Raw genomic sequence first — 21,914 nt, forward strand, 5'->3', positions numbered from 1 at the left:
TGTTTTGCCACAATTATTTATAATTTTTGTTCTAAACATATTCACTAAAACATAGATAGACTACAACTTCAGGAACTAGGTAGATGTATCTGTTCTAATATTTTTCAGACTTTATCATATTTCTATGTGCAGTGCTTGTTGTGTTTGCCCTGATCAATAAAGACTGAGAATTTCCATCTTTCATGATGGCCAACAGCTAGAGTAGTAGAGACAGGGAGAGGACCATGCTTCCAGGAGACAAACTCCAAGGTAAGGGGCCACTTGGTTAGTTTCCCACACAGCTGACAAGTAATAGGTTTTTAATATATTATTGGGGACCACAGGCATTTGACTGGTAGTAAGAACCAGAAAAATACATTAAGGATCTCATGCAATGTTATAACTTTCAAATGAGATATTGGAATCCAATTTACTTTAGTAACAATGTTCAGAAGAAATTTGCTTTCTAAGAACAATCTTCCCAAAGCTCTGAATATATAATTTACTTATAAATCACAGTACTATTTCTAAAAATGAATATGTACAAAATGTTTTTTTAGGTTTCATATGTTTATATATTGCTTCCACATGAACTTCTAGGAAAAAAAAGCATTTGTATTTTATGTAATATTCCTAATCAAACACAAACCAGATTTTAGCCTTTAAGATCATACATTTTTTTTTTTTTGGCCTAGCTTTTAAAAGATCTGGTAATAATGTTGATGAATGAAAATATTAAAAAAAATAGCAGATATGTCTTGAGATGGAAAAGAGAAATGTAGAAATATGATATGAGAAAATAAAGTTTTCAAACTCTTGTCCCAAAGAGACATGATAAAATGAAATACCATCTACAAAGATCATTCAGGGTTGGCTTAAAAGATGAGGGCATTTTCAGGTCTTCTCATTAGGAAAAAAACTAATTATAACAATATTGAAAATATTTGAAATTTATGTTATTTTATCCATACTTACATCAAAATCATATACTCTTTCTTATAATTTCCAAATGTGTAAATTATAAACTATAATCTTCTTTATTTTGATTATAATGGTTAAGGCCTCAGTGGACTCAGATTACTTACATTGATACATGCAAATGTAAATATAATATGCAAAATAGTGAACTTTCTTTATATTTTGGAAATCTTAACCTTTGGTAAATAAAAAAGTATTTCTTAAGTGTTTTCTTTTTAAAAGATTCTAAAGTCATACAAAACAAAATTTGATTCCCCCAAATATTTTACACATTAGGAAATATTTTTGAAAAATATATATTAAAGGTAAATACATCTATATTAAATACATAAATAAATCTGCCTACATACATGTCCATATTTATACATTATGTTGCACCTTAGAAATATTTCCATAAAAGAGGTGTCTTAAAATCATATCATACTTCCCTGAGGAAGGTGATTAACCAGATAGAACCCAGTACAAAATTAAAATAATGTATTTTCACAAACTACCTTCAAGGTTTTAAATACAATTTTGGAAAAATAAAAAATAACATAAATACAATCTTGGTCATAGTTATTAGGAATGCATTTTTCAAATTTCATTTTGAATTCATACATTCATTGAAATTTCATGAGAATTTCTCAAGTTTACACATGCATTGACAGATCAAAATCAAAGTTCAAATAAACCAAAGTTTTAGAGTGGATTAAAATGATCCCTGAGGACCAATTAACACCTACCAATATTTATTAAGCAGCCTCTTAATTCCTACTTAATTAAACTATGCCTATACTGTAATGAAGATTAATAGTCCTGAAATAGGTTATTTTTATTTTTATGAGTTAGGAGTTCTTGATTTTGCATGGGATAAACTTAACATCAACATTATATGGTATTATGCTTCAAACATTTTGGAAAATAACGTTATTTCAAAATTGTCTTTATTTCATTTATATAATCAGAATGCTATATACTTACTTTAAATGATATATACTAATTTTAGATGAATTTTTCTATTAATGCATATAGAGGTGTCTTCTTAAAATTAATTAAAGACAAAAACACAGGAGTCATCACAAGGCATGAACTATCAAACTGAAGCATAATTAGCCATTCAACTACTTTTGTTGAGGATAGTTATGGAGAAGCAACTTTCTAGCCATTGTAGGAAGGGATGTCAAAAATATTCAAAGGAAGTAGATTAGAATCAATTTTCTTAGAGAAGTGTACACTTAAGTTTGTTTTGAAAATAATTACTAAATCTCAGCGCCTGTAGCACAGTGGTTACTGTGCTGACCACATACATCCAGGCTGGAGGGTTCGAACCCAGCCTGGGCCAGCTGACAACAATGACAACTGCAACAAAAAAATATCCGGGCATCGTGGTGGGTGGGTGTCTGTAGTCCCGACTACTTGGGAGGCTGAGGTAAGAGAATCACTTAAGCTCAAGAATTAGAGGTTGTGGTGAGCTGTGATGCTGCGACACTCTATAGAGGGTGATATAGTGAGACTCTGTCTCAAAAAAATAAATAAATAGGGCAGTGCCTATGGCTCAAGGAGTAGGGCGCCAGCTCCACATACTGGAGGTGGTGGGTTCAAACCTGGCCCTGGCCAAAAACTGCAACCAAAATAGTAATAAATAAATAAATAAAAGAAAAAAGAAAAAAAAGTTTAAAAAAAAGGCAAATAATTGCTAAAATGAGAAATTTTTCCAATAAAGTGCTTGGATCCTGCTATGGTTTGAATGTTCACCTACTCCAAAGCTCCTACTGAAACTTAATCTCAATGTGGCAGTATTGCAAGGTAATATCTTTAAGAGATAAATGGGTCATGGGGGCTCTGTCCTCATGAATGAATTAATTCATTTATGGAGTAACAATTCAATGGTTTAATTCTTTAATTTATTAACTGGTTATCATGGGACTGGAACTGTTGGTTTCATAAGAAAAGGTAGAGAGACCCATGTGGTCACACTCATGCCCCCTCACCTTATACCTTTCCCTGCCTTGGGACTATGCAGAGGGAGCCTGCCAGCAAGAAGTCCCTCACCCTAATAAGCCCCTTGACTTTGGACTTCTCAGCTTTTATAAATGTAATAAGTAAATTCCTTTTTTCTATGAGGTAACCAATTTCAGGTATTCTATTATAAGCAACAGAAAATGGACCAAGACAAATCTAAATCCAATTTTGGTTATTGCTTAATATTTGAGCTGTAAGAACTTTTAACTTACATGTGTGATACATTTAATACCTATGTTGGATTTAATAATTGTGTGAAGAGCTCTACATTTGTGTGTTATAGTAAATACTGAAGCATTCTACCAATTTTCAGTATCCTGATTAAACGTTTTTGTTAACATTGTGTCAAAGAACTAGCAATCATACGATCACTCATTTGAAAGACTGTGATTGACAGAACTGACAGCTCGATTTAATAGTGTTATAATAATGGATTTTTTTTCTTTTAAACAAAGTGTGATTTGATTCTAAATTTTTAAAAGTAATCTTTATTATGCCAATGTCCTCTTGCCCATAAGTTTTATTATCTTAAATCTTAACTTAATTGACCCATGAGTCAATTATAAACTATGAGTGGTTAAACAATTTGGCTTTGTGAATTTTCTTAGCAGGCTGCAAGGAACCTGTTTCCTTCATATTTGCTCCTACTTGGTATTGACCTGGTACATGGTAAGTGTTCAATTAAAATTTTTTATATTGAATAGTGGATAAATAAATTAAATAGTGCAATATTTCACATAATATATTTTTGAAGGATTTTATCTAATATGCAACAAAGTCATGATATCCAAGTAAATTCTTTTCCTCTCTCCCTCCCTCCTTCTTCCTTTCCTCTCTTCTTCCTTTTCTTTCTTTCTCTCTCTGTCTCTCTCTCTTCCTTCCCTCCTTCCCTTCCTCACTTCCCTTCCCCTTCCCTTCCTTCTTTTTATTTATTCTTCTTCTTCTTTTTATTTTCCTTTCCTTAATTCCTTCCCCTTTTCTTCCTTTCCCTGTTTCTTCTCTCTCTTCCCTCTCTTTTTTCCTTCATTTTTTCCTTCCTTTCTGGCCCTCTTTTTCTAACAATATTGTAGTTCAGTAACAATCAAGTGAAAATAATATAATCAGTTTAGTCAATCATTTCAGTTTAACATAACTTTATACACATTTTGCTTTCTAAACCCTAAATATTTTAATATGATAATTAAGAAGAGTTATATTTAAAGATCTTCCCCAAGAAGGTATTATTTCAAACTCACACACTCTATATATACTAATATGGAAAAGTAGTTTTTTAAAAATAATAGGTGATTACTATGTTTTAAACATATAAATGTTACTATGAAATCAAAAACTAGGCATTATTTATCATTTGTTAATTATAAATTAATATTTTAATTCATATTCTCTTATACCACTACTTAATCGTATACCACTTTTTAGTCATATAAAATACTGATCATTAAGGAGATAACTTTTAGCTGTGGAGTAGCAATAGTAGTATTGCAGATGCATAAGAAAACACAAAATTGAATTTCAAAATTAAAAAATGAATTTTATGTTACAATTTTTGAAATGTGGTAGATATTAATGAAGAAAATGTAGATACAAAAGATGTTATATATTATTTTAAATTATTGTAAATAAAGAGAAAATTAAGTCAAATTAGAAAACTCATAAAGCACCAGTTTCCCTAGAAATCCCTTAATTATTTGTACCTCAGATTTCCACATTACCTCTGATGAAGTTTTCTCTGTAATGTTTGTGATGTATAATTTCATACAGTGTTTTCTTCCCTGAGGGAGATATTTACTTGATTCCGTTCTTGGATAAAAATGATCTGTCACCATTGTTTGCTTTAAAGGAGTTTTTACATTTTTTTTTTAAAGTACTGAATACCGAAAGAAAAACAAAGGCACAAGGGATTGCAGTCCGGCTGTCATAAATCAATATTAAAATGAATAATACCAATTTTTCTACCCCTGAAAAGAGGGCTTTTGCGCGCTTAATTTCTTGATGTTAAAATGTAGAGCTTTGTTTAAGGACTTCACATTTGGTTTGGCTTCTAGTTAAGTTTACAGCTCAGGAATGGGGTAATAGAGCAGTGATATTCCTGCACTTTAATATTTAATTCTATGCCCTGCTGGGGGTTGCTGAAGCTGTGAATTCCCTGAATGGACAATCACCAATTCCTGATTCTCTGGTCCCCTTGCCTTCAGCAAAGGTTATTGGATTCTATTTTAATGGCCTTTTAAAGGAAAAGAAAAAACAATTTCATATATTCCTACCTAGAAAGTCATCACAATCCTCATTGCTAAATATGTATGGGTATAAGGGGAAACACATCTCTAAACACCTATTTGTAAGATAGTAGCTTTGGGCTATTACTCATTTATTGCCTAAACTCTTCCAGGCATCTAATACAATGATTTATATACTAGAAGGTTATGCTTTGAAACTCACTTTTATCATTTTATTCCATTTTGGGTGTCCACAGAGCACGGCTTTCATGCTGAGGCTGCACATCAAATGCACTGATTTTGCGAAACCCTCCCCTGCGTTCAGATGCCTATCTTCGAATTTTTACCAAGTGCTTCTGGCCCCCTGGGGTGAATCACTGCCTGGGTGCATTAATAGCTGAAGCACAATTTAAGTGTCAGGATGGTGGCATCATCACTCTTTGATGCCGGTATCCCTGTTTTTTTGTGTGTGTCTCACTACAGAGAAACTAAGGCTAAAGGTTAACGGATTCGGTTTATTAAATAATTCAAGCCATTAACCTGCACCCCGCAGACTGATGGCAGCCTATTAAGTTTACACTGCCATGATTCCTGTTTGGTGTATACTGATGCTAAAGCATCGCGCCTGTTTGCTTTCCTTGTATCGCTACACTGTAATGAAGTGAGGAAGGAGAGTGAAAAAAGGTGACAGGACCCACGCAAGGGGACAATAAGAGCAGCAGACTCACTTGCATAAAGAAGATTGAAGCCTTCCTTCCCTCCCTCCATCTCTCCGTATAGGCCCCAGTGCACATCTGCGTCACTTAAGGGGGAGGAGGAGGCGCTGAGGCAGAGAAAAAATTGTACTGTGAGGACCTTGACAGCTTCACCGGCGGGATTTTTCTTTGGTCTTCCTATATTTTCAGGAATATATATTTTTGTCTCTGACAAACTGACTATATTAAACCCACCCCTTCTCGCACTGCAAAAAAGCATTTGACTGTTCTAGACATACAAGCAAGCTATCAGGGCATCCTCGCAGAGGCCAGGGAGAGGGGCGCAGGTGCACCAGGAAGGCTGGCAGTGGATACGCTTCTTCGCGACTTAAGGCTCTTTCTCTCTGCGCGCTCCAGGCACTGTAGTCAGCTGCGCGGACGGGAGCGCCGACACCTTCCCGACTACAGCTCTGTTCTGGCAGGAGCGCGTCCCAGTGAGGTGTATCCGCCCCCCACCCTCGAGCTTTGGAGCGCATAGATATCCCTCGCGCATCTCCATCCTCAGAGTCGTCTCTCCTCTCCATAACCGTGGGGCTCCCGCTCGAGGATCGAAGACTCTAAGCCCTTGGCGTCCCACTCCTGCCTCTTCTTTTGGCCAGTGGTCTCCCCACGTCCAGGTCCGGTGGACCTTACCACGACTGAACCGCGCGGCTTTGCCACCCGCGCTCGGGTCCTCGCCTGGGAGGGCGCGCAGCCGGCGTCGCCTGGTCTGGCTCTCTGAGCGCAGAAGGCGCATCCCTCTCCTTCCTGCGCCCCTGGACTTCGGTGGCTTCCGCTACCGTGCTAGCCAGTCTACTGCGTGAGCTGCCACCCCTTTGCCCTCTTAAAGCATGTCAGGCTCGGGGCGAAAAGACTTTGATGTGAAGCACATTCTGCGACTCCGCTGGAAACTCTTCAGCCACCCGTCGCCGTCCACCGGCGGCCCGGCGGGGGGCAGCTGCCTGCAACAGGACGGCAGCGGCAGCTTCGAACACTGGGGACCCAGCCAGAGCCGCCTGCTCAAAAACCAAGAGAAGGGCAGTGGGAGCGCTTTCTGGAAGAAGCCTTCCTCTCCTTTCTCCTCTTCTTCGTCGTCCTCCCCCTCGTCTTCCTCTTCTTCCTTCAGTCCCCTGAATGGCACCCTGCTTCCAGTTGCTACAAGGCTGCAGCAAGGGGCTCCGGGACAGGGCACCCAGCAACCAGCCAGGACTCTCTTCTACGTGGAGTCCCTAGAGGAGGAAGTGGTGTCAGGCATGGACTTTCCGGGACCACAGGAGAAAGGGCTGGCCCTGCAGGAGCTCAAAGTGGAACCCGCCAACTCGAGCCAGGCAACAGGTGAAGGATGTGGACAAAGGTACCGTAATTCCCCTAATTCCCCTTGGGCTTCCAAGCATCTCCCAATTCTCCCTGATTTCTCTGCCTGTGCTCTTGTGATTACCAAGTTTAAAACCTTTCAGGCTGAAAACGTGGGTTAAGAGATGCTAGCCTGGTTTTTATTACTGAAATTCTGATCTCATTAAAAGTTTGTTCATTAATTTCTGTTTGTTCAGCTATATTACTTCATGGAAGTTTTCGGGGGTTGCAATCACTAAATGAACATGCGTGTATCTGGGCAGCTCTTCACGTGGAATGTGTTCTCAGAGTTCTGAGACTGCAGTGTTCTGACAGCTTCTGTCATTAAATTCTATCAGTCTCTTCATTATCTGATAGGAGGTGAAATTTGCTTTAAACATCATCAGAATGCACCTCGTACAGTGGCCTAGTAACTGACTTAGCAGATTATCCAGGATCCCTGTGGCTTGCATTTATTTTAGGAATAATGAGGTAGACAAAACGAGGCCACGGGACAGCAGCGCTGTCTCTCTCCCAGCCCCCTCCAGAAATGAAGTCTGATTTCCCGTCTCCACTTCTCCCCTACATTTTGTACTTCATGTTCACTTTTGCCTTGTTCAGAGTCTTAGAATTAAACTGTGGCTAAGTTCCTTTGCATTCGGTTGTCATGACTGGTTGCCTCAGTATTGGAATTCTGTGTCTTCAGTAAGCAGCTCATTATTTATTCCTGCTTTATTTCTAGCATTATACTTCTTTTGGTAGAATTCTGATTTTTGAAGGCTTATAGAAAATCCTTCACACCCATAAAACGCCTTCTGAGTTTCAAATTTCTAGGGAATTGACTAATTTTTATTCTATACTACATCATTTCTAATTTTGCCATATAACCAGGATGTGAAAGGATTTGCATTTAGTTTCAAATGCTATTAGAATGCATTATTAAAGAAGAAATGTAAGAAAATTATAATGACTATGTTGATACATTTTAATCACTATTCAATAACAAATGATACGGAGAAGCAACTTGCTCAACTTTGGTGGATTGACTTGGCTTCTTATAAAGTTAAGTAGCAAAATGAATATAAAGCAAAATTATATATGCCATATATCACCTAGCATATATTTATGTATGCTCTTTAGGTAAGCTGACAAATGTGAAGTTACAGACACACAAAAAAACTTCAGCGTTTTTTAATTACATGCATTATAGATTTTAATGTGAATTTTAAGGGCCTTGAACTTATTCTTTTCCTACATTAAGACATTTACTATAAGATTATTGTTTTAACATGGAAAAGTTTAACTTGCAATTTTTAAAGGTTTTTCCACATATATCCATCTATAGGAGACCTAAACCTGTATATTTGTTATTCAATTAAATAAAATCTTTTACCAAAAAATAATTATAACCTTGGGGACCATGAATACCATGAGGTTATTACATTTATGTATTCACTAGTCATCTATCACTTTAGTCTTTTAAAAATAAAATGTGTTTTTTTATCCCTTTAGTTTAGCAAATATAAAAATTGAGGGGATTATTCATAAACATTTGGCATTTTACTTTATTTATTTAGAAGGAAAAAGGTTGGGTTAAATATTTACTAATATACATTAATAAAACTGAGATTTTAGAGACTCTGACAGCTCATGGAATAATAGCTATAAAATTTCAAATTAGCCTGAAGTACCCAATATCCTGGAAATAATACTGTTTAATTTTGTGTAGAAAGTTTTCTTTATAACAAATAGATAGTTAAGTAAACGAGGCACATTCAACATCAGGACATTATGGAGACTTTCATGCAAATTGGAGAATGTGAAAATGCTAATAGGTAATGACTTTAGAAATTACAATAAATTAACAAATATATAACTCAGGAATGAAACACCCACCAGATTCTTCTTTACTGTTTATACTTCATAAACACAATTTTTCAAGAATTTTATTCACAGAGAGTTGTAACAGAGAAGAATTCTGAAAATAACCCAAGTATCAGGCAAAGTCAACTTTACTGTTGGAATCAGGGTGCCTTATGAGGTTTTCTATGTGTAAACTATGGAAAATTAAGTCTAATTTTATTTTAAAATTCATAGTAATACTTAGTTCTATAGATAAATTCAAATTCCTTACTAGACAATTTAGCACAGCCAGTCTCTGATAGATTTTGTGTGTTTTCAAACTTTCATAATGGCTGATTGAAAACACATCAGTAAAATTAGCTATTGGTCATTACCAATATGCAGTATCTTAATGCAGTATGTGATAGATTAGAGTTCATTGAGTAGAAGAACAGCATTTTCAAAATAAAATGCTGAAGGGAAATTTGATTATACATCAGCCCTTCATGCAAAATAATCAGTAATGTGGAGTTAATATTTTTTTGACAACACATCCAGGCAAACTACGTGCTGTTTATGATGATCTATCAGTGAATACATACATGGTAAAAACCTTGTATGATATTTGTTATTGCTTGGGTCATTAGTATATCACTAAACTATGATATCATATTTAATAGATAACATTTTGTTTTATCAATTCTGACTTCTCTACTAAATTGATTGTTATATGTAAAACAGGAGTTGGGGCATCTTTTCTGATTTTATCTTTATTCATTTTATTGACCCACTCTTCATTTATTTGATACCATGAAAGTTAGGAATTTTGCTTTAGAAAAATAGGAGTAGCTCAGTTCAGTTAACTGGTTGTTACAGTAGCAGATGGAGGACATCCAGGGGAAAGCTGCCCATGATCTCAGAATTCTGGAAAGGTCAAATTATCATACACTTGAAACAGAAAGGTAGTAGGAATACAGAGGTAAACCAATCATGGCCCAAACTCAACTGTTATCGTATCCTACCTATTATATGAAAAACCTACTACCATATCCCACCCTAAACAAATCTCAGTATGCTATAGAAGGGATTACATTAAGAATAATTTTCAATAATAAGTCACTGATCTCTGGTATTAATCATTCATTTCTCTACTTCTCCATTCAAATTTAGTTTTGAAAGTGTATAATTTCCTGGATATTCAGATCACCATATATTTGTGTTGTGGATATTCTTGTCCAAAATCCCATATGTAGTAAACTACAAGACCAAAAAGCAATATTTATATTCTTGCAGTTTATAGTGATGTGCGTGGGAGAAAAGATGTCATGTTTTAGCTACTTGCTTTTTCAGATTCTAAATTCGTACAGAGTGCAGCCATCTAATTCCATGATTTTAGTTACTACACACACACACACGTACACACGCAGTATTTCCAGATTTGCATGTTCAAACCTAGACCTAACCCCAACCTCTAGTCTCCTAAATTCACCTCCCTACTTGACCTGTCTGGTGGATACCGTGAATGCTATTTAAATACAACATGTACAACACTGAGTTTGTAATCTCATGTCTGTATTGCTCAATTTCCTTCCTTATCTCAGAGCATAGCTTTCCATCTATTGGGTTGTATCCAAGTCATATTTGGCAACATCATCCTTCCCATCTTTTTAAAATATTCCTCCCCTGCCATTTTCACTTAGAAAATCTCCCTTGTATCTGTCCCACCTCCCTTTACTTGCATGGTCGGCAAAAATCTAAACAACTGTCTTCTTTGAACTGGAGTTCTGCAACTGCCACCTGTATCACCTTGTTACCCGAAGTGAATAAATTATCTGTTATAAAGTTGAGAAGCTGAACTACTTTTTCACATCCCTCACTACCCTTTTTTCCCCCAGAGGATTTCCACCACTCCCTGATTACGATCTGTCTATCGCAGAGACACCCACTGATCATGATGTATACCCTACACAGCCTGGTTCTGAAGGATCTGTGCTTTTGTATGCTACATAGGCCCCTCCCTCCCCAGCCTTCCCCTTCCCCTTTGCCTTCCAGGCGTAATGTCCTTCTCTTTTTCACTGTCTCTGGGTCTCAAGAACGTATTTCCTCTCTTTGCAGCTATTATTTCCTCAATTGAGCTTTTCTTGAGTTCATGCCTATCAGTGCATAAGAGTCTTGCATAAGAGCTCTGTGGCTTTCCCAAGGAAGCAGGTCTTGATCACCCAAATTCACTTCCCCTTGTTTTAAGTTCTTATTGTAGTGGTGCTCTATTTTTTAAAATTTTTTTATTGTACTCATCATTCTGCCTCTATCATACACCATGTAGTTATTCAATAAATACTGTTGAATGAATATTTGTCATAAGCATATTGAATGGACTTGTTTAAGAACTTGCTTTTTGCCACTATGACTTTAAATATTTATATACTTAAGTTAAAATTCATACCACTCTGCAGTCCCAGTACGTATGTGTACCTCTTAAGTATACACATATACTTCTATATAGATATAGATACACTTCTATCACTTCTATATAGATCAGAAGACTAACATATAACAAGGGTGAATAATTTCCCCAGAACCACAGGCTTAGAATCAGTATAGATGGACTTTTAATCCTTGTAATATGACGCGAGACCCAAACTGCAACTCACATTGCCAAAGCATCTTTCCCTCTGCTTAAGCAACCCAACAGAAGAAGGGTAGTTCCATATAAGGGTATAAGGCAACAAATTTCTTATTCTCTTGGTGGAAATTCTGCTTGTTCTATAATGTTTAAATAGACTTTGTACAGTGAAGGTGATAAAGAAATGCTTGCTATGTTTCATTTAAAGAAGACTTTTTAGTTCAAATTAGAAAACAGTTATTTTCCAAATAATGATTCATTCAGTGCATTTTATTTTATGATTATTTAACAGTATACCTAGAAAAAAATAACCCCTGGAAATGGAAAAAATAATAATTTTGAGGACTTAGAGATCCATGATAGAAAATTTTCTGCTGAGGGTCAGAACCATTGATAGACAGCTGCTGCTGAAAGAGAGGACTTGCCATTAAGAGTTCTTGGAGGTGAGTGGTACGTGCATTAGACATTTGTTTGGAATAAAAAGAATCAACTCTGTTTCAGTCAAGGGAAAGTTAACCTTGAAAATGATATAAGACTACTTCCTAAGGAAAGTTGTTCTCACAATATGCTTTCATGAAACACTGAAAGTAAGTAATATTACTCTTTTTCACTATCCTAAGTTTCAGAGTGGAAAGGCATGTAATGGAGTGCTTTTACCCAATTGTGTGCTTCTTTGCTAATTTATCCCAAGTCTAGGTGTAATCTACTATTATTTCAACCAGAACTGGGAAAAATGACACCTTCTTTGGAGAAAGCTGCTTTTACTTACTTTAGAATGAATTTATCAACATTACATTACATTCTACCCCAAAGCCCCTCTATTTTTAGACACCTTACTTTCTGAGCAAGTTTGTTATAGGCAAACTAAAAAAAAAATGGGATCACTGAGCTGGATTTTCAAAACTACAGAACTATCTGTAAGAAAGATGTGAATGTAAGGGTAAGATAAAACAGGAATTACAACTGTTCAATTCTAACAATAAAACATGTTAATAGAAGGACCAAATGCTGTTTTCATTTATAAATTTCTAATGAGTACATTGCAAACTACATAATTAGTAGTAGTACCTTCTATCAAACAATACATTTTGGATGGAAAGTTTGAGTCAGATCATTTTGATAGAAGGTACTACTAATAACTCTCCAAGTTACTATTTTAAATCATTTATAAAAGTAAAGAATCTTGTGTAATAAAAATTAATATTTGGCTCATATAGAATATAATATTGATTAGATGTTTATATTTGTTGGTTTGTTTGTACCAAGCCTCCTAAGATAATTTGTGTATCTGCAGGTGATATACTTTTAACAACTGCATTTAGGTCAAATTTGATAGATTGACCAAGAACTCTCATAGCACTTACAGAAAAATTGTGATCTGCAGCATATATTTGAGTTAAATCAAATTTGTTGAATATAAACATATGTAACATTTTAATCAGAATTTCAGTGTAAGAACAAATACCTCACACTAATGATTTTATTGTACCCTCCAAAACGACTTTAGGTATGTTTGTGGTAGTTGTAAAAAATAAATAATCTGTAAGTTACACTTTGGTTTAGGTAATTTACTTTTCTACACTTATGATTAAAATTTGTGTAGACATAGATAATCTGTGAATAAATAAAGATTATTTTGAATATTTTGTAATTCAAGTACAGGTAAAAATCCTGCACTAAAGAGATTTGATGTTTCTGTCCAGCATCTGAAAACAGATTACTATCAATGGTACAGAAAGAGCCACAGAGTTATGCTTGTGTAGGAGATGCCAACATCACAGCAAGATGATCTGCAGCTGAGGCGTGCACCTCGGGCCATTCCTCCACAGGAGTTCCTTGTGGGAGGAGCCCGTGCCCTCAGCACATAGTCATTGTTAATTTCTCCCCTCACCTGTGTTGTTCTGGCTCAATAAAAGGCTGATGCGGAGGTTGCTCTGGGCTACCCGGTATGTAAGGGCTAGCCCTCCTTCAGCTTCTCGCCTGGTTCCTTCCTGCGCTAACCTAGACCAGGGCCACAGGAGCCCAACAGGTCGCGACATGCTTGACCAGAAAAAAAATGAAATCTATAATTGTACATCTCTAAGAACAATACATTTTGGATGGAAAGTTTGAGTCAGATCATTTTGATAGGAGGTACTTTCTTAGAAAGGATGCTTTTTGATAATGATTGGAGAGTCTTCAGTCTATATTAATTCTGAATTCAGCCTTTTTCATTTTTTAGGTGGGTTTAACCCAATTCTGAAAATTGATGACTATTGGAAATATTTCAGTTATAGTTCTTATTATATTTGTTTGTTACATGTCATCTAGCTGGATCATGCTGCCACTGTTTTTTTTTTCTTGATATTGAAACATTGACAAATACTTACATAAACTAGAGCTAAATCTTAACTGAAGTATTATTAGACAACTTAAATTTTATGACCAAATTTGGGATTGTTTATAATGCAAATAAAGGAAAGAATAACTATTTTGTAATTTTTCAAGAGGTGCATGTCTCAGAAAATGGAAAACACAGCTTTTGAGAGGAAACCTGTCATTTAGGATGTATATTTAAAATATATTTATTTACTCTCATAGGAGCACTGTGAATTTACAACTCTGGGATTCCCTTTTGTACTCTACTATTTTTGAAAATACTTGTGGAGTAGTTTTATCAGTTGTATTAAAATAAAAATATGATTTCCACTTTTAAGTACTATGCCTTTGATATACTAGTATGCAATTTCAACAGAAAGGTTCATAGAAGTTGGCACCTAATATTTGTCACTTGTTGATTTTTATCAGAATACAAGAGAATTTTGTGTTATAAATACATTTGCTAATCTGGACCAGATGTGGTGGCTCATGACTGTCCCCAGGACATTAGGAGGCTAAGGTGGGAGGACTGCTGGAGGCCAAAAGTTTAGGAACAGCCCGTGCAACATAGTAAGACACATATTTACAAAATAGAAAATTTGCTGGGCATGGTGACATACATGTTTATACTCCTAATTACTTGGGAGGCTAATGCAGGAGAATCACTTAAGCCCAGGAGTACAAGATTGTAGTGAGCTGTGATTATGCCATTACACTCCAGGCTTAGCAGTTGTTTGATTATATTAGTAAATAGTTAGCAACATGAATATGCCATCGTATCTACCTAAAAATTATGTAGTGAGCTCTCTGATAATTCTAAGAAGCTTAATAAACATAGAATTGAAATCTCCAAGGGAAAGCAAAGGATAAAGGGGAATATATTTAATGAAATAACAGGCTAGGCGCCTGTGGCTCAAGCGGCTAAGGCGCCAGCCACATACACCTAAGGTGGTGGGTTCAAATCCCCAGCCCGGGCCCGCCAAACAACAATGATGGCTGCAACCAAAAAATGGCCAGGCATTGTGGCAGGCACCTGTAGTCCCAGCTACTTGGGAGGCTGAGGCAGGAGACTCGCTTGAGCCCAGGAGTTGGAGGTTGCTGTGAGTGTGATGTCATGGCACTCTACCCAGGGGGATAGCTTGAGGCTCCGTCTCGGAAAAAAAAAAAAGAAATAACAACAAAGATTTTTCTAAACTTGATGAAAATTATAAACTTCCAAATTTGAAAATTTTAAAGAATTCTAAGCAGAAGAAATATAAAAGGAAATACCACAAGACACAACATGATTAAACTCTAAAAATTTAAAAATTTAAAATAATAAGCTGAAATTTAAACATTCCTGGGCCAAATAATATTTTAATTATTTCATTAAAGTCAGGATAGATAACTGAGAACCAAACAGGGATTGGACTTGCTATGTCACCTCAAATGACATTTATAAAGAAAGAAGAACAAAAGTGAGAGAGTAAAGAAAGAAGAAAAGAAAAGGAAAAAAGAGGAAGAAAAAGAAGGAAGGAAAAGTGGGAGGGAGGGAGAGAGAGGGAAGGAAAATAAAAAAGAAAATAAAATGAGTACCATGAATTTTCTATTTCTAATAACTGTAGGAAACTTAATGAGTATATAACTGGAATTCTCAGAGGAGAGTGAAGAGGGAAAATATTTAAATAAATGATGACAGAAATTTTCCAAATCTGATGAAAATTATATTTTTCCAGGTTCAAGTATCTCAATCAATTCTAAACATGAACAACAGGAAAGGAAATACCACCAAACATATGATAATCAAATTCTTATAGACATTGATAAATATAATAGAAAAATATTAAAGCACCCAGGAAGCCATAAGGATTAAGGGCCATTGCTCATTGGCCATAATGCAAGGGAGAAGAAATTGGAGCAACATTGTCACAGTACTGTAAAAGAAAAATAAAGTTCTTCCAGAAATCCATACACACTCAAAATATTTTTTGAACTGAGGGCAAAATAATTTTTCCAGATATTGAATTGTTGAAATAATTCATAAGGAACAAATATGTTCTCCAAGAAATGTTTAAGGAAATCCTTCAAACTCAAGTGAATAACGTAAGTTGGCAATGTCTGTACAAGGGAACTAATGAATACCAGAAACAGTAACTGAATGGGTAAAAAATAATAATAATTTTAAAAATTATTTTAATGTGGTAGATTTGAAAGACAATTGATGGTTGAAACCAAAAAGATGATTAAAGATTTTACTATATGTGTAAGATGAATGTATGACATCAATGACATTAAGACACACAGAAGAGAAGAAAAAGCATAGTGTTTTAAGGATTTCATATTAAATGTGAAGTGTTATATCATTTCAAGGTAGTCCAAGGAGTATGATCTGACTTCAAAAGATGTCATGGAAATAATAAAACAGTAGTAAATTGTAGTAGATCTGAAAAGAAGAGAAAATGACCTTACAAAATTATTCAATTAATGTAGAAAAATAAAGGAAATGGTTATTTTGAAAACATGTAACACATTGATAATCTGATCCCAGGCTATACTAAAATTACATTAAAGAAACTATTTTGCATGTTCATAATCAAAAGGCAGAGATTATCATATTGTACAAAAAACAAGACCTCTATCTTACTATAAAACACACACTTCAAAGACAAACACACAAATTGGCTAACAGTAAAAAGATCAAAAATATTTATCATACTAAAACTAAGAAAAAGTAAGTGGATACGTTAATATCAAAGTATACCTTAGAACAAAGACTACCAGTCTGATAAAGAGAACGTATGAAGAATCTGTCACTAAATCATAATGTTAGAAAACTGGGTTGCCTCTAAGATCAGGAAAAAATTTAAGCATCTATGTATTAAAAAGAAAGAAGTAAAATTTTCTATTTAACACAAATTGATCATTAGTGTAAAAATAAAGAGCCAAGTCTATCTTTATTTGCAGACACAATTGTCATAAAATTTTGATAGAAAATATGAAAAACGTAGTGAGTTTAGCACAGTGTCAGAATACAGAATCAGCATGCAAAATTCAATTGTATTTCTAGATATTCACAATAATTTGAAATGGAAATTACAAAAGTAATATATTTTATAATAACAATAAATTATGAAATACATGGAAATAAATATGACAAAAGATGTGAAAGACTCATAACACTGAAAAGAATACAACTATGCTAAGAAAAATTAAAGATCCCCAAATGGAAAAATATACCATTTTCATGGTTCAGAAGACTCTCTATTATTAAGGTGTCAATTCTTCCCAGTTCATTTACATATTAAATGTATCTCACAAGAAAATCCATGCAGTTATTTTATTTGTTTTGTGTGTGTATATGTGTGTGTGAACATAGGCAAATTTATTTTAAAAATGTATACATATAGGACCTGGAATAAACAACTTTTTTTTTTTTGTAGAGACAGAGTCTCACTTTATAGCCCTTAGTAGAGTGCCATGGTGTCACACAGCTCACAGCAACCTCCAACTCCTAGGCTTAGGTGATTCTCTTGCCTCAGCCTTCTGAGTAGTTGAGACTACAGCCACCCGCCACAACACCCAGCTATTTTTTTGTTGTTGTTGCAGTTTGGTCGGGCCCGGTTTGAACTCGACACCCTCGGTTATATGGAGCCAGTGGCCTACCCACTGAGCCAGAGGTGCCACTCATGGAATAAACAACTTTAAAAAAATCAATAAATTTGGGAACTAACACTTCTCATTTTTAGACTTGTTTAGGAAGCTACATTTATTAAGATAGTGCTGTGTCAATGTCCAAATATATAAATAAAAAAAGGAGAGTGGGTAGATACATTTTGATTATAATATGAAATATTATTCTACTGTAAATATAGAATAAACAAGCATCATCCAACTATAAGTTTTAATGTTTTGTTTTGCTTTTTGAGAAGGAATCTCACTTTGTCACCCTTGATAGAGTGCTGTGGCATCACAACTCACGACAACCTCAAAATTTTGGGCTTAAGTGATTCTCTTGTCTCAGCCTCCCAAGTAGCTAGGACTACGGGCACCTGCCACAACAGCCAGCTATTTTTACAGACAGGGTCTCACTGTAGTTCAGGCTGATGTCCAACTCGTGAGGTCAAGCAATCCACACACCTTGGCCTCCCAGTGTGCTAGGATTACAGTTGTGAGCCACTGTGCCTGGCCTCAACTGTAAGTTTAAGTGAAAAGTTATGATGAAACAAAACTTAATGTATATTTCTCTTCAAAACTTATCTACAGTAAGTCAGATTTATCCATTTTATTGATTATCCTTAGTATAAAAATTTAATTCTAACTTTGCTTGAATCATATATTGGAGCCAAGTTCTTGAATTTGGTATCTGGCCCAAAGAGTCATCCATAACATTTGCCGTGCAGAACTTGATGATGAAATATGCCATTGAGTGTTTTGTTTACATCCCCTTGGCAGTAAATGAGAACAAAGAGAAGTCTGAATAGTTTTCTAGGAACCCTTTCTGCATAGAATGCTCAGAAGGCTTTGCAATGTAATCACAGTAATTTTTTCTTTTATTTTCATGGCCAATCCTGGAAGAGCAATGGTGGGGGGCATGAATGCTGTCCCTAAGCTTTACCTTAATGGCACAGAATTTTACTATATAAATTTTATGGAGGTAGGAAAAGAATGAATGCATTTTTACCCAGGTAGAGTATCTTGAATAGCAGTAATGTGCACTACATCAGGCAATAATCAAAAATATATGTAATATTATTATGATATAGTAACGTTTAAAAACAAGAACAAACTTCACATACATGTTTATTTCAGAAAGAATAATGCAAATCGAATGTCAGATTTTATATATTTATTAAAGTTATAAGATTACATTTTGTGTTCTTGACATGTAACGATGAACTTTATTGCTATTATCTTTTAACCAAAAAGCTAAGAAAGAGTTGCAAAAGAAGTTAATTTCTGAAATATTGGCTTTGATGTCCATAATCCAAATCAAAATCAGGTGTACTGCCCATACGGGTCCTAAAAGTGAGGAATGTTGCCATCTAGTGGATATTTATACATATTGAAGCCACAAGGTCCCTTGAAAACATGAGAGATGCTCAAACAGGTAAAACTCTCAAGTAATATCAATATATCAGGTAAGGACATCCAGCTGTCCTAAGACAGCCACAAATTATGTATGAAATACATTTTTCCTTTTCTTTACATTCCATTTTTTGCTACACTAAGTAAAAATCTCTACCTCTTAAGGATAATTTAAGGAGACATCTCTGAAGGCACTCTAATCTGTTTAACTGAATATACTGTATTATTAATTATTCAATGTCTTGCTATTTCATGGAACAGTTTGAATGAATAAATTTAAGTCAGTCTTTAATCCTCAATTCAAATATTATCAAAACTTATATTTTTAACAAAATGTACAAGGGATTGAGTGTCTACTTCATGAAGTGTAACAAATTTCAATTACTTAATATCATACAGGAATAAAATGTATATATAATATTAAGGGGATACCAGCTGAATTTTAAATAGAATTTTCTATGTTAAAAATGGGATAAATACAAATGATGCAGGCCATATTTATGGAATCTAACAATTACAAGAAAAAAAATAGATGCATTACTCTTGTAGCATTTCTAAATTCCTCTAATTTATGTCTTCATAAATTGCATGAGGTTGCCAACTCTGGTCTCCCTACCCACCGTGAATATTTACTGAGATATTCACAGCCATAGTACCTGAGAGTACTAAGGGACTTTAAAATACTATACAATACTAGTTCAGTTAGCAACGTTGGTGGTATGGTTCATAATACTAGAGTTAATGAAATGCTTGGAAGTGCTTGCAAATGTGACTTTTCTCCATTAGACAGAGCTTTATGGGGGGTTAATGTTGTCATTTGTGACTTGCTGGAGAATACTTAAACATATACAACATATATCCTTACAGTTAATATTTCATAACCCGATATTGCTCTCCACACAATCCATTGGCTATTAAAACTTGTTTTATGGCAAGAAAAAGAAAAATATAAAACAATAAATGCTAGACTGTCTTTAATTCTATGAATGTTTCACTGATTTTTTTAAGTATTAAAGGACATTATCAGGACAACACTTGAGAGGTTTTATATAAGAAACATGTTTACAAGTCTAATTCCGTCTTTCAGACTGTCACCTTGCTCTGATGCAAGCAATAGTAGAATATTATTTTGCTGATGGTTGCTTAAGTGTTTTTAATTAAGTTTTCAGATTAGGTTATGTGGCAAATAATTTTCCTCTTTTAATCTGTTTCTTTCATAAGAGACTTTAAACCAAAATTCTACGGCTAAACATCTCTCTCTCCTACGTGGTAGATGAAATCAAATTATAGCGCACAAAGCAAAAACCTCTGCCTCCTGTTCTGAGATTTTGTTTTTATTGTTTTGTTTTTATTTGTTTTCAAGTCTATTTTTGCCATAGCAATACTTTACAGGACTCATGTTTGCAAGATTTTCCTGGCTAAGTAGAAAATCTTGCCAATTCCAAAAATGAAATGGTTCCAAAATGTCATGTTGAATTTTCTCCTGAGACACTGGTGGAAGCGTCTCAAAAGTCTCATAATGTATACTGATTACACCAGAACTGAGCCACTGTATTGGAAGTACCTTTAAAATTGGACATTGAGGATTACAGGTGAGAATTTTTCCTCCAATCAAATACTTGGTGTTGAATCAGGCGCTAATTTTACATAGCATTAGGAACAACATCTAACTTAGCTCCAACCCCTTTAGAGTCTGCGAAGACCTGTGGAATTTGACCAAACTTCTGTTCTCACTAGGACCCTTCAATTGGTTATTTCTTCCCTTTGTCTTGGTACTGTCTTCTGCTAAGATGATTCCCTTTCTGATTAATCTACAATAGGAAATAGTAGCTCATGTAGTGATTTCTCTCTTTCAAGGCTGTTTAGGAATAATCACAAAATAGTGCTATATTTTAAGCAACATTCCTTCTGGCAAAAAGAGATTGAGGCAGGGGATGGAGAGGGGAAAGGAAAGGACAGGGAGGGAATGGTGTGATACAAAATAGTTATAAATTGATGAGATATTTCAAAAATTAACTTTTAAGAATGTTCTTGTCAGAGCCAGCTTCACAGCATGGGTGTCTCCCTTTGAAATTCTTAATGATTTTGGGCTGGGTTTTGCAATTGTGTAGCCAATTGCTGATAATCCTAAGAATCTAAGTCAAGCAAATCCCTCTTTTATTTATCTATTAGTTTATTTTAGGTCTTTTATACTGTTATTTCCTTCATGAGAACTCTGCCAATTGCTGCAAAAAAAAAATTTATTCTGAAATTGGCGTGATAACCTTTTTCATAAAGAGCCACAGATCTCATGACCTGGGCAACTTTCACTTACCCTATAACTGAAACCATTGATTATGTTGAGTAGACCAATGCCTAAAGAAATACTCAGCATTTGGAACAGTAATTAAGCTTTTAATCAGTCTTTGGACTTCATAAATCAACTCTTCGGCAGAGATGTCTGCAACAGTAGCTGTGAAAAGAAATGCCCAGGTCCAGACATAAGAAAGAGGTCGTTTTTTTCTTAGCAGTGGGAACTGAGAAAGGAAGATAACCATTGAGATTTATTCAGTTAGCTGACATTTTACTTCCCTTGTAGCCTTCACCAGCTTGGGTTTTAGCAAGTTGAAACAGAGATAATTCTCCACTTTGTTTATTTGGAGATGGGTGAGAGGAAACACAGGTAGTTAGAAAAGGCTGGTAGTGATGGGTTTGCAAGGGAGAAGGCAAAGGATGGTGTGATGTGGATGAAAGGACATCCTAGGCTCCCTCTACCAGCTAAGAAAGCCATACTCAAATTACCAC

At 35.1% G+C, this 21,914-nt stretch overlaps 1 protein-coding gene across 2 annotated transcripts in view; it reads left to right on the top strand.

Annotated features, from left to right (window-relative positions):
• Positions 1–5,978: 5,978 nt before the first annotated feature.
• The window catches only part of KLHL1 (kelch like family member 1), a 300,186-nt gene continuing 284,250 nt past the window's right edge, over positions 5,979–21,914 (top strand). For both annotated transcript variants that reach the window (XM_003789731.1, XM_012805104.1), the window contains exon 1: positions 5,979–7,265. In XM_003789731.1, the coding sequence (XP_003789779.1) occupies positions 6,763–7,265 (503 nt within the window). In that variant the 5' untranslated portion in view covers positions 5,979–6,762. The remainder of the gene's footprint in view (positions 7,266–21,914) is intronic.

Source organism: Otolemur garnettii, unplaced genomic scaffold, assembly GCF_000181295.1.
Source record: "Otolemur garnettii isolate 467f Iridium unplaced genomic scaffold, OtoGar3 scaffold00036, whole genome shotgun sequence".
NCBI classification, from domain to species: domain Eukaryota; kingdom Metazoa; phylum Chordata; class Mammalia; order Primates; family Galagidae; genus Otolemur; species Otolemur garnettii.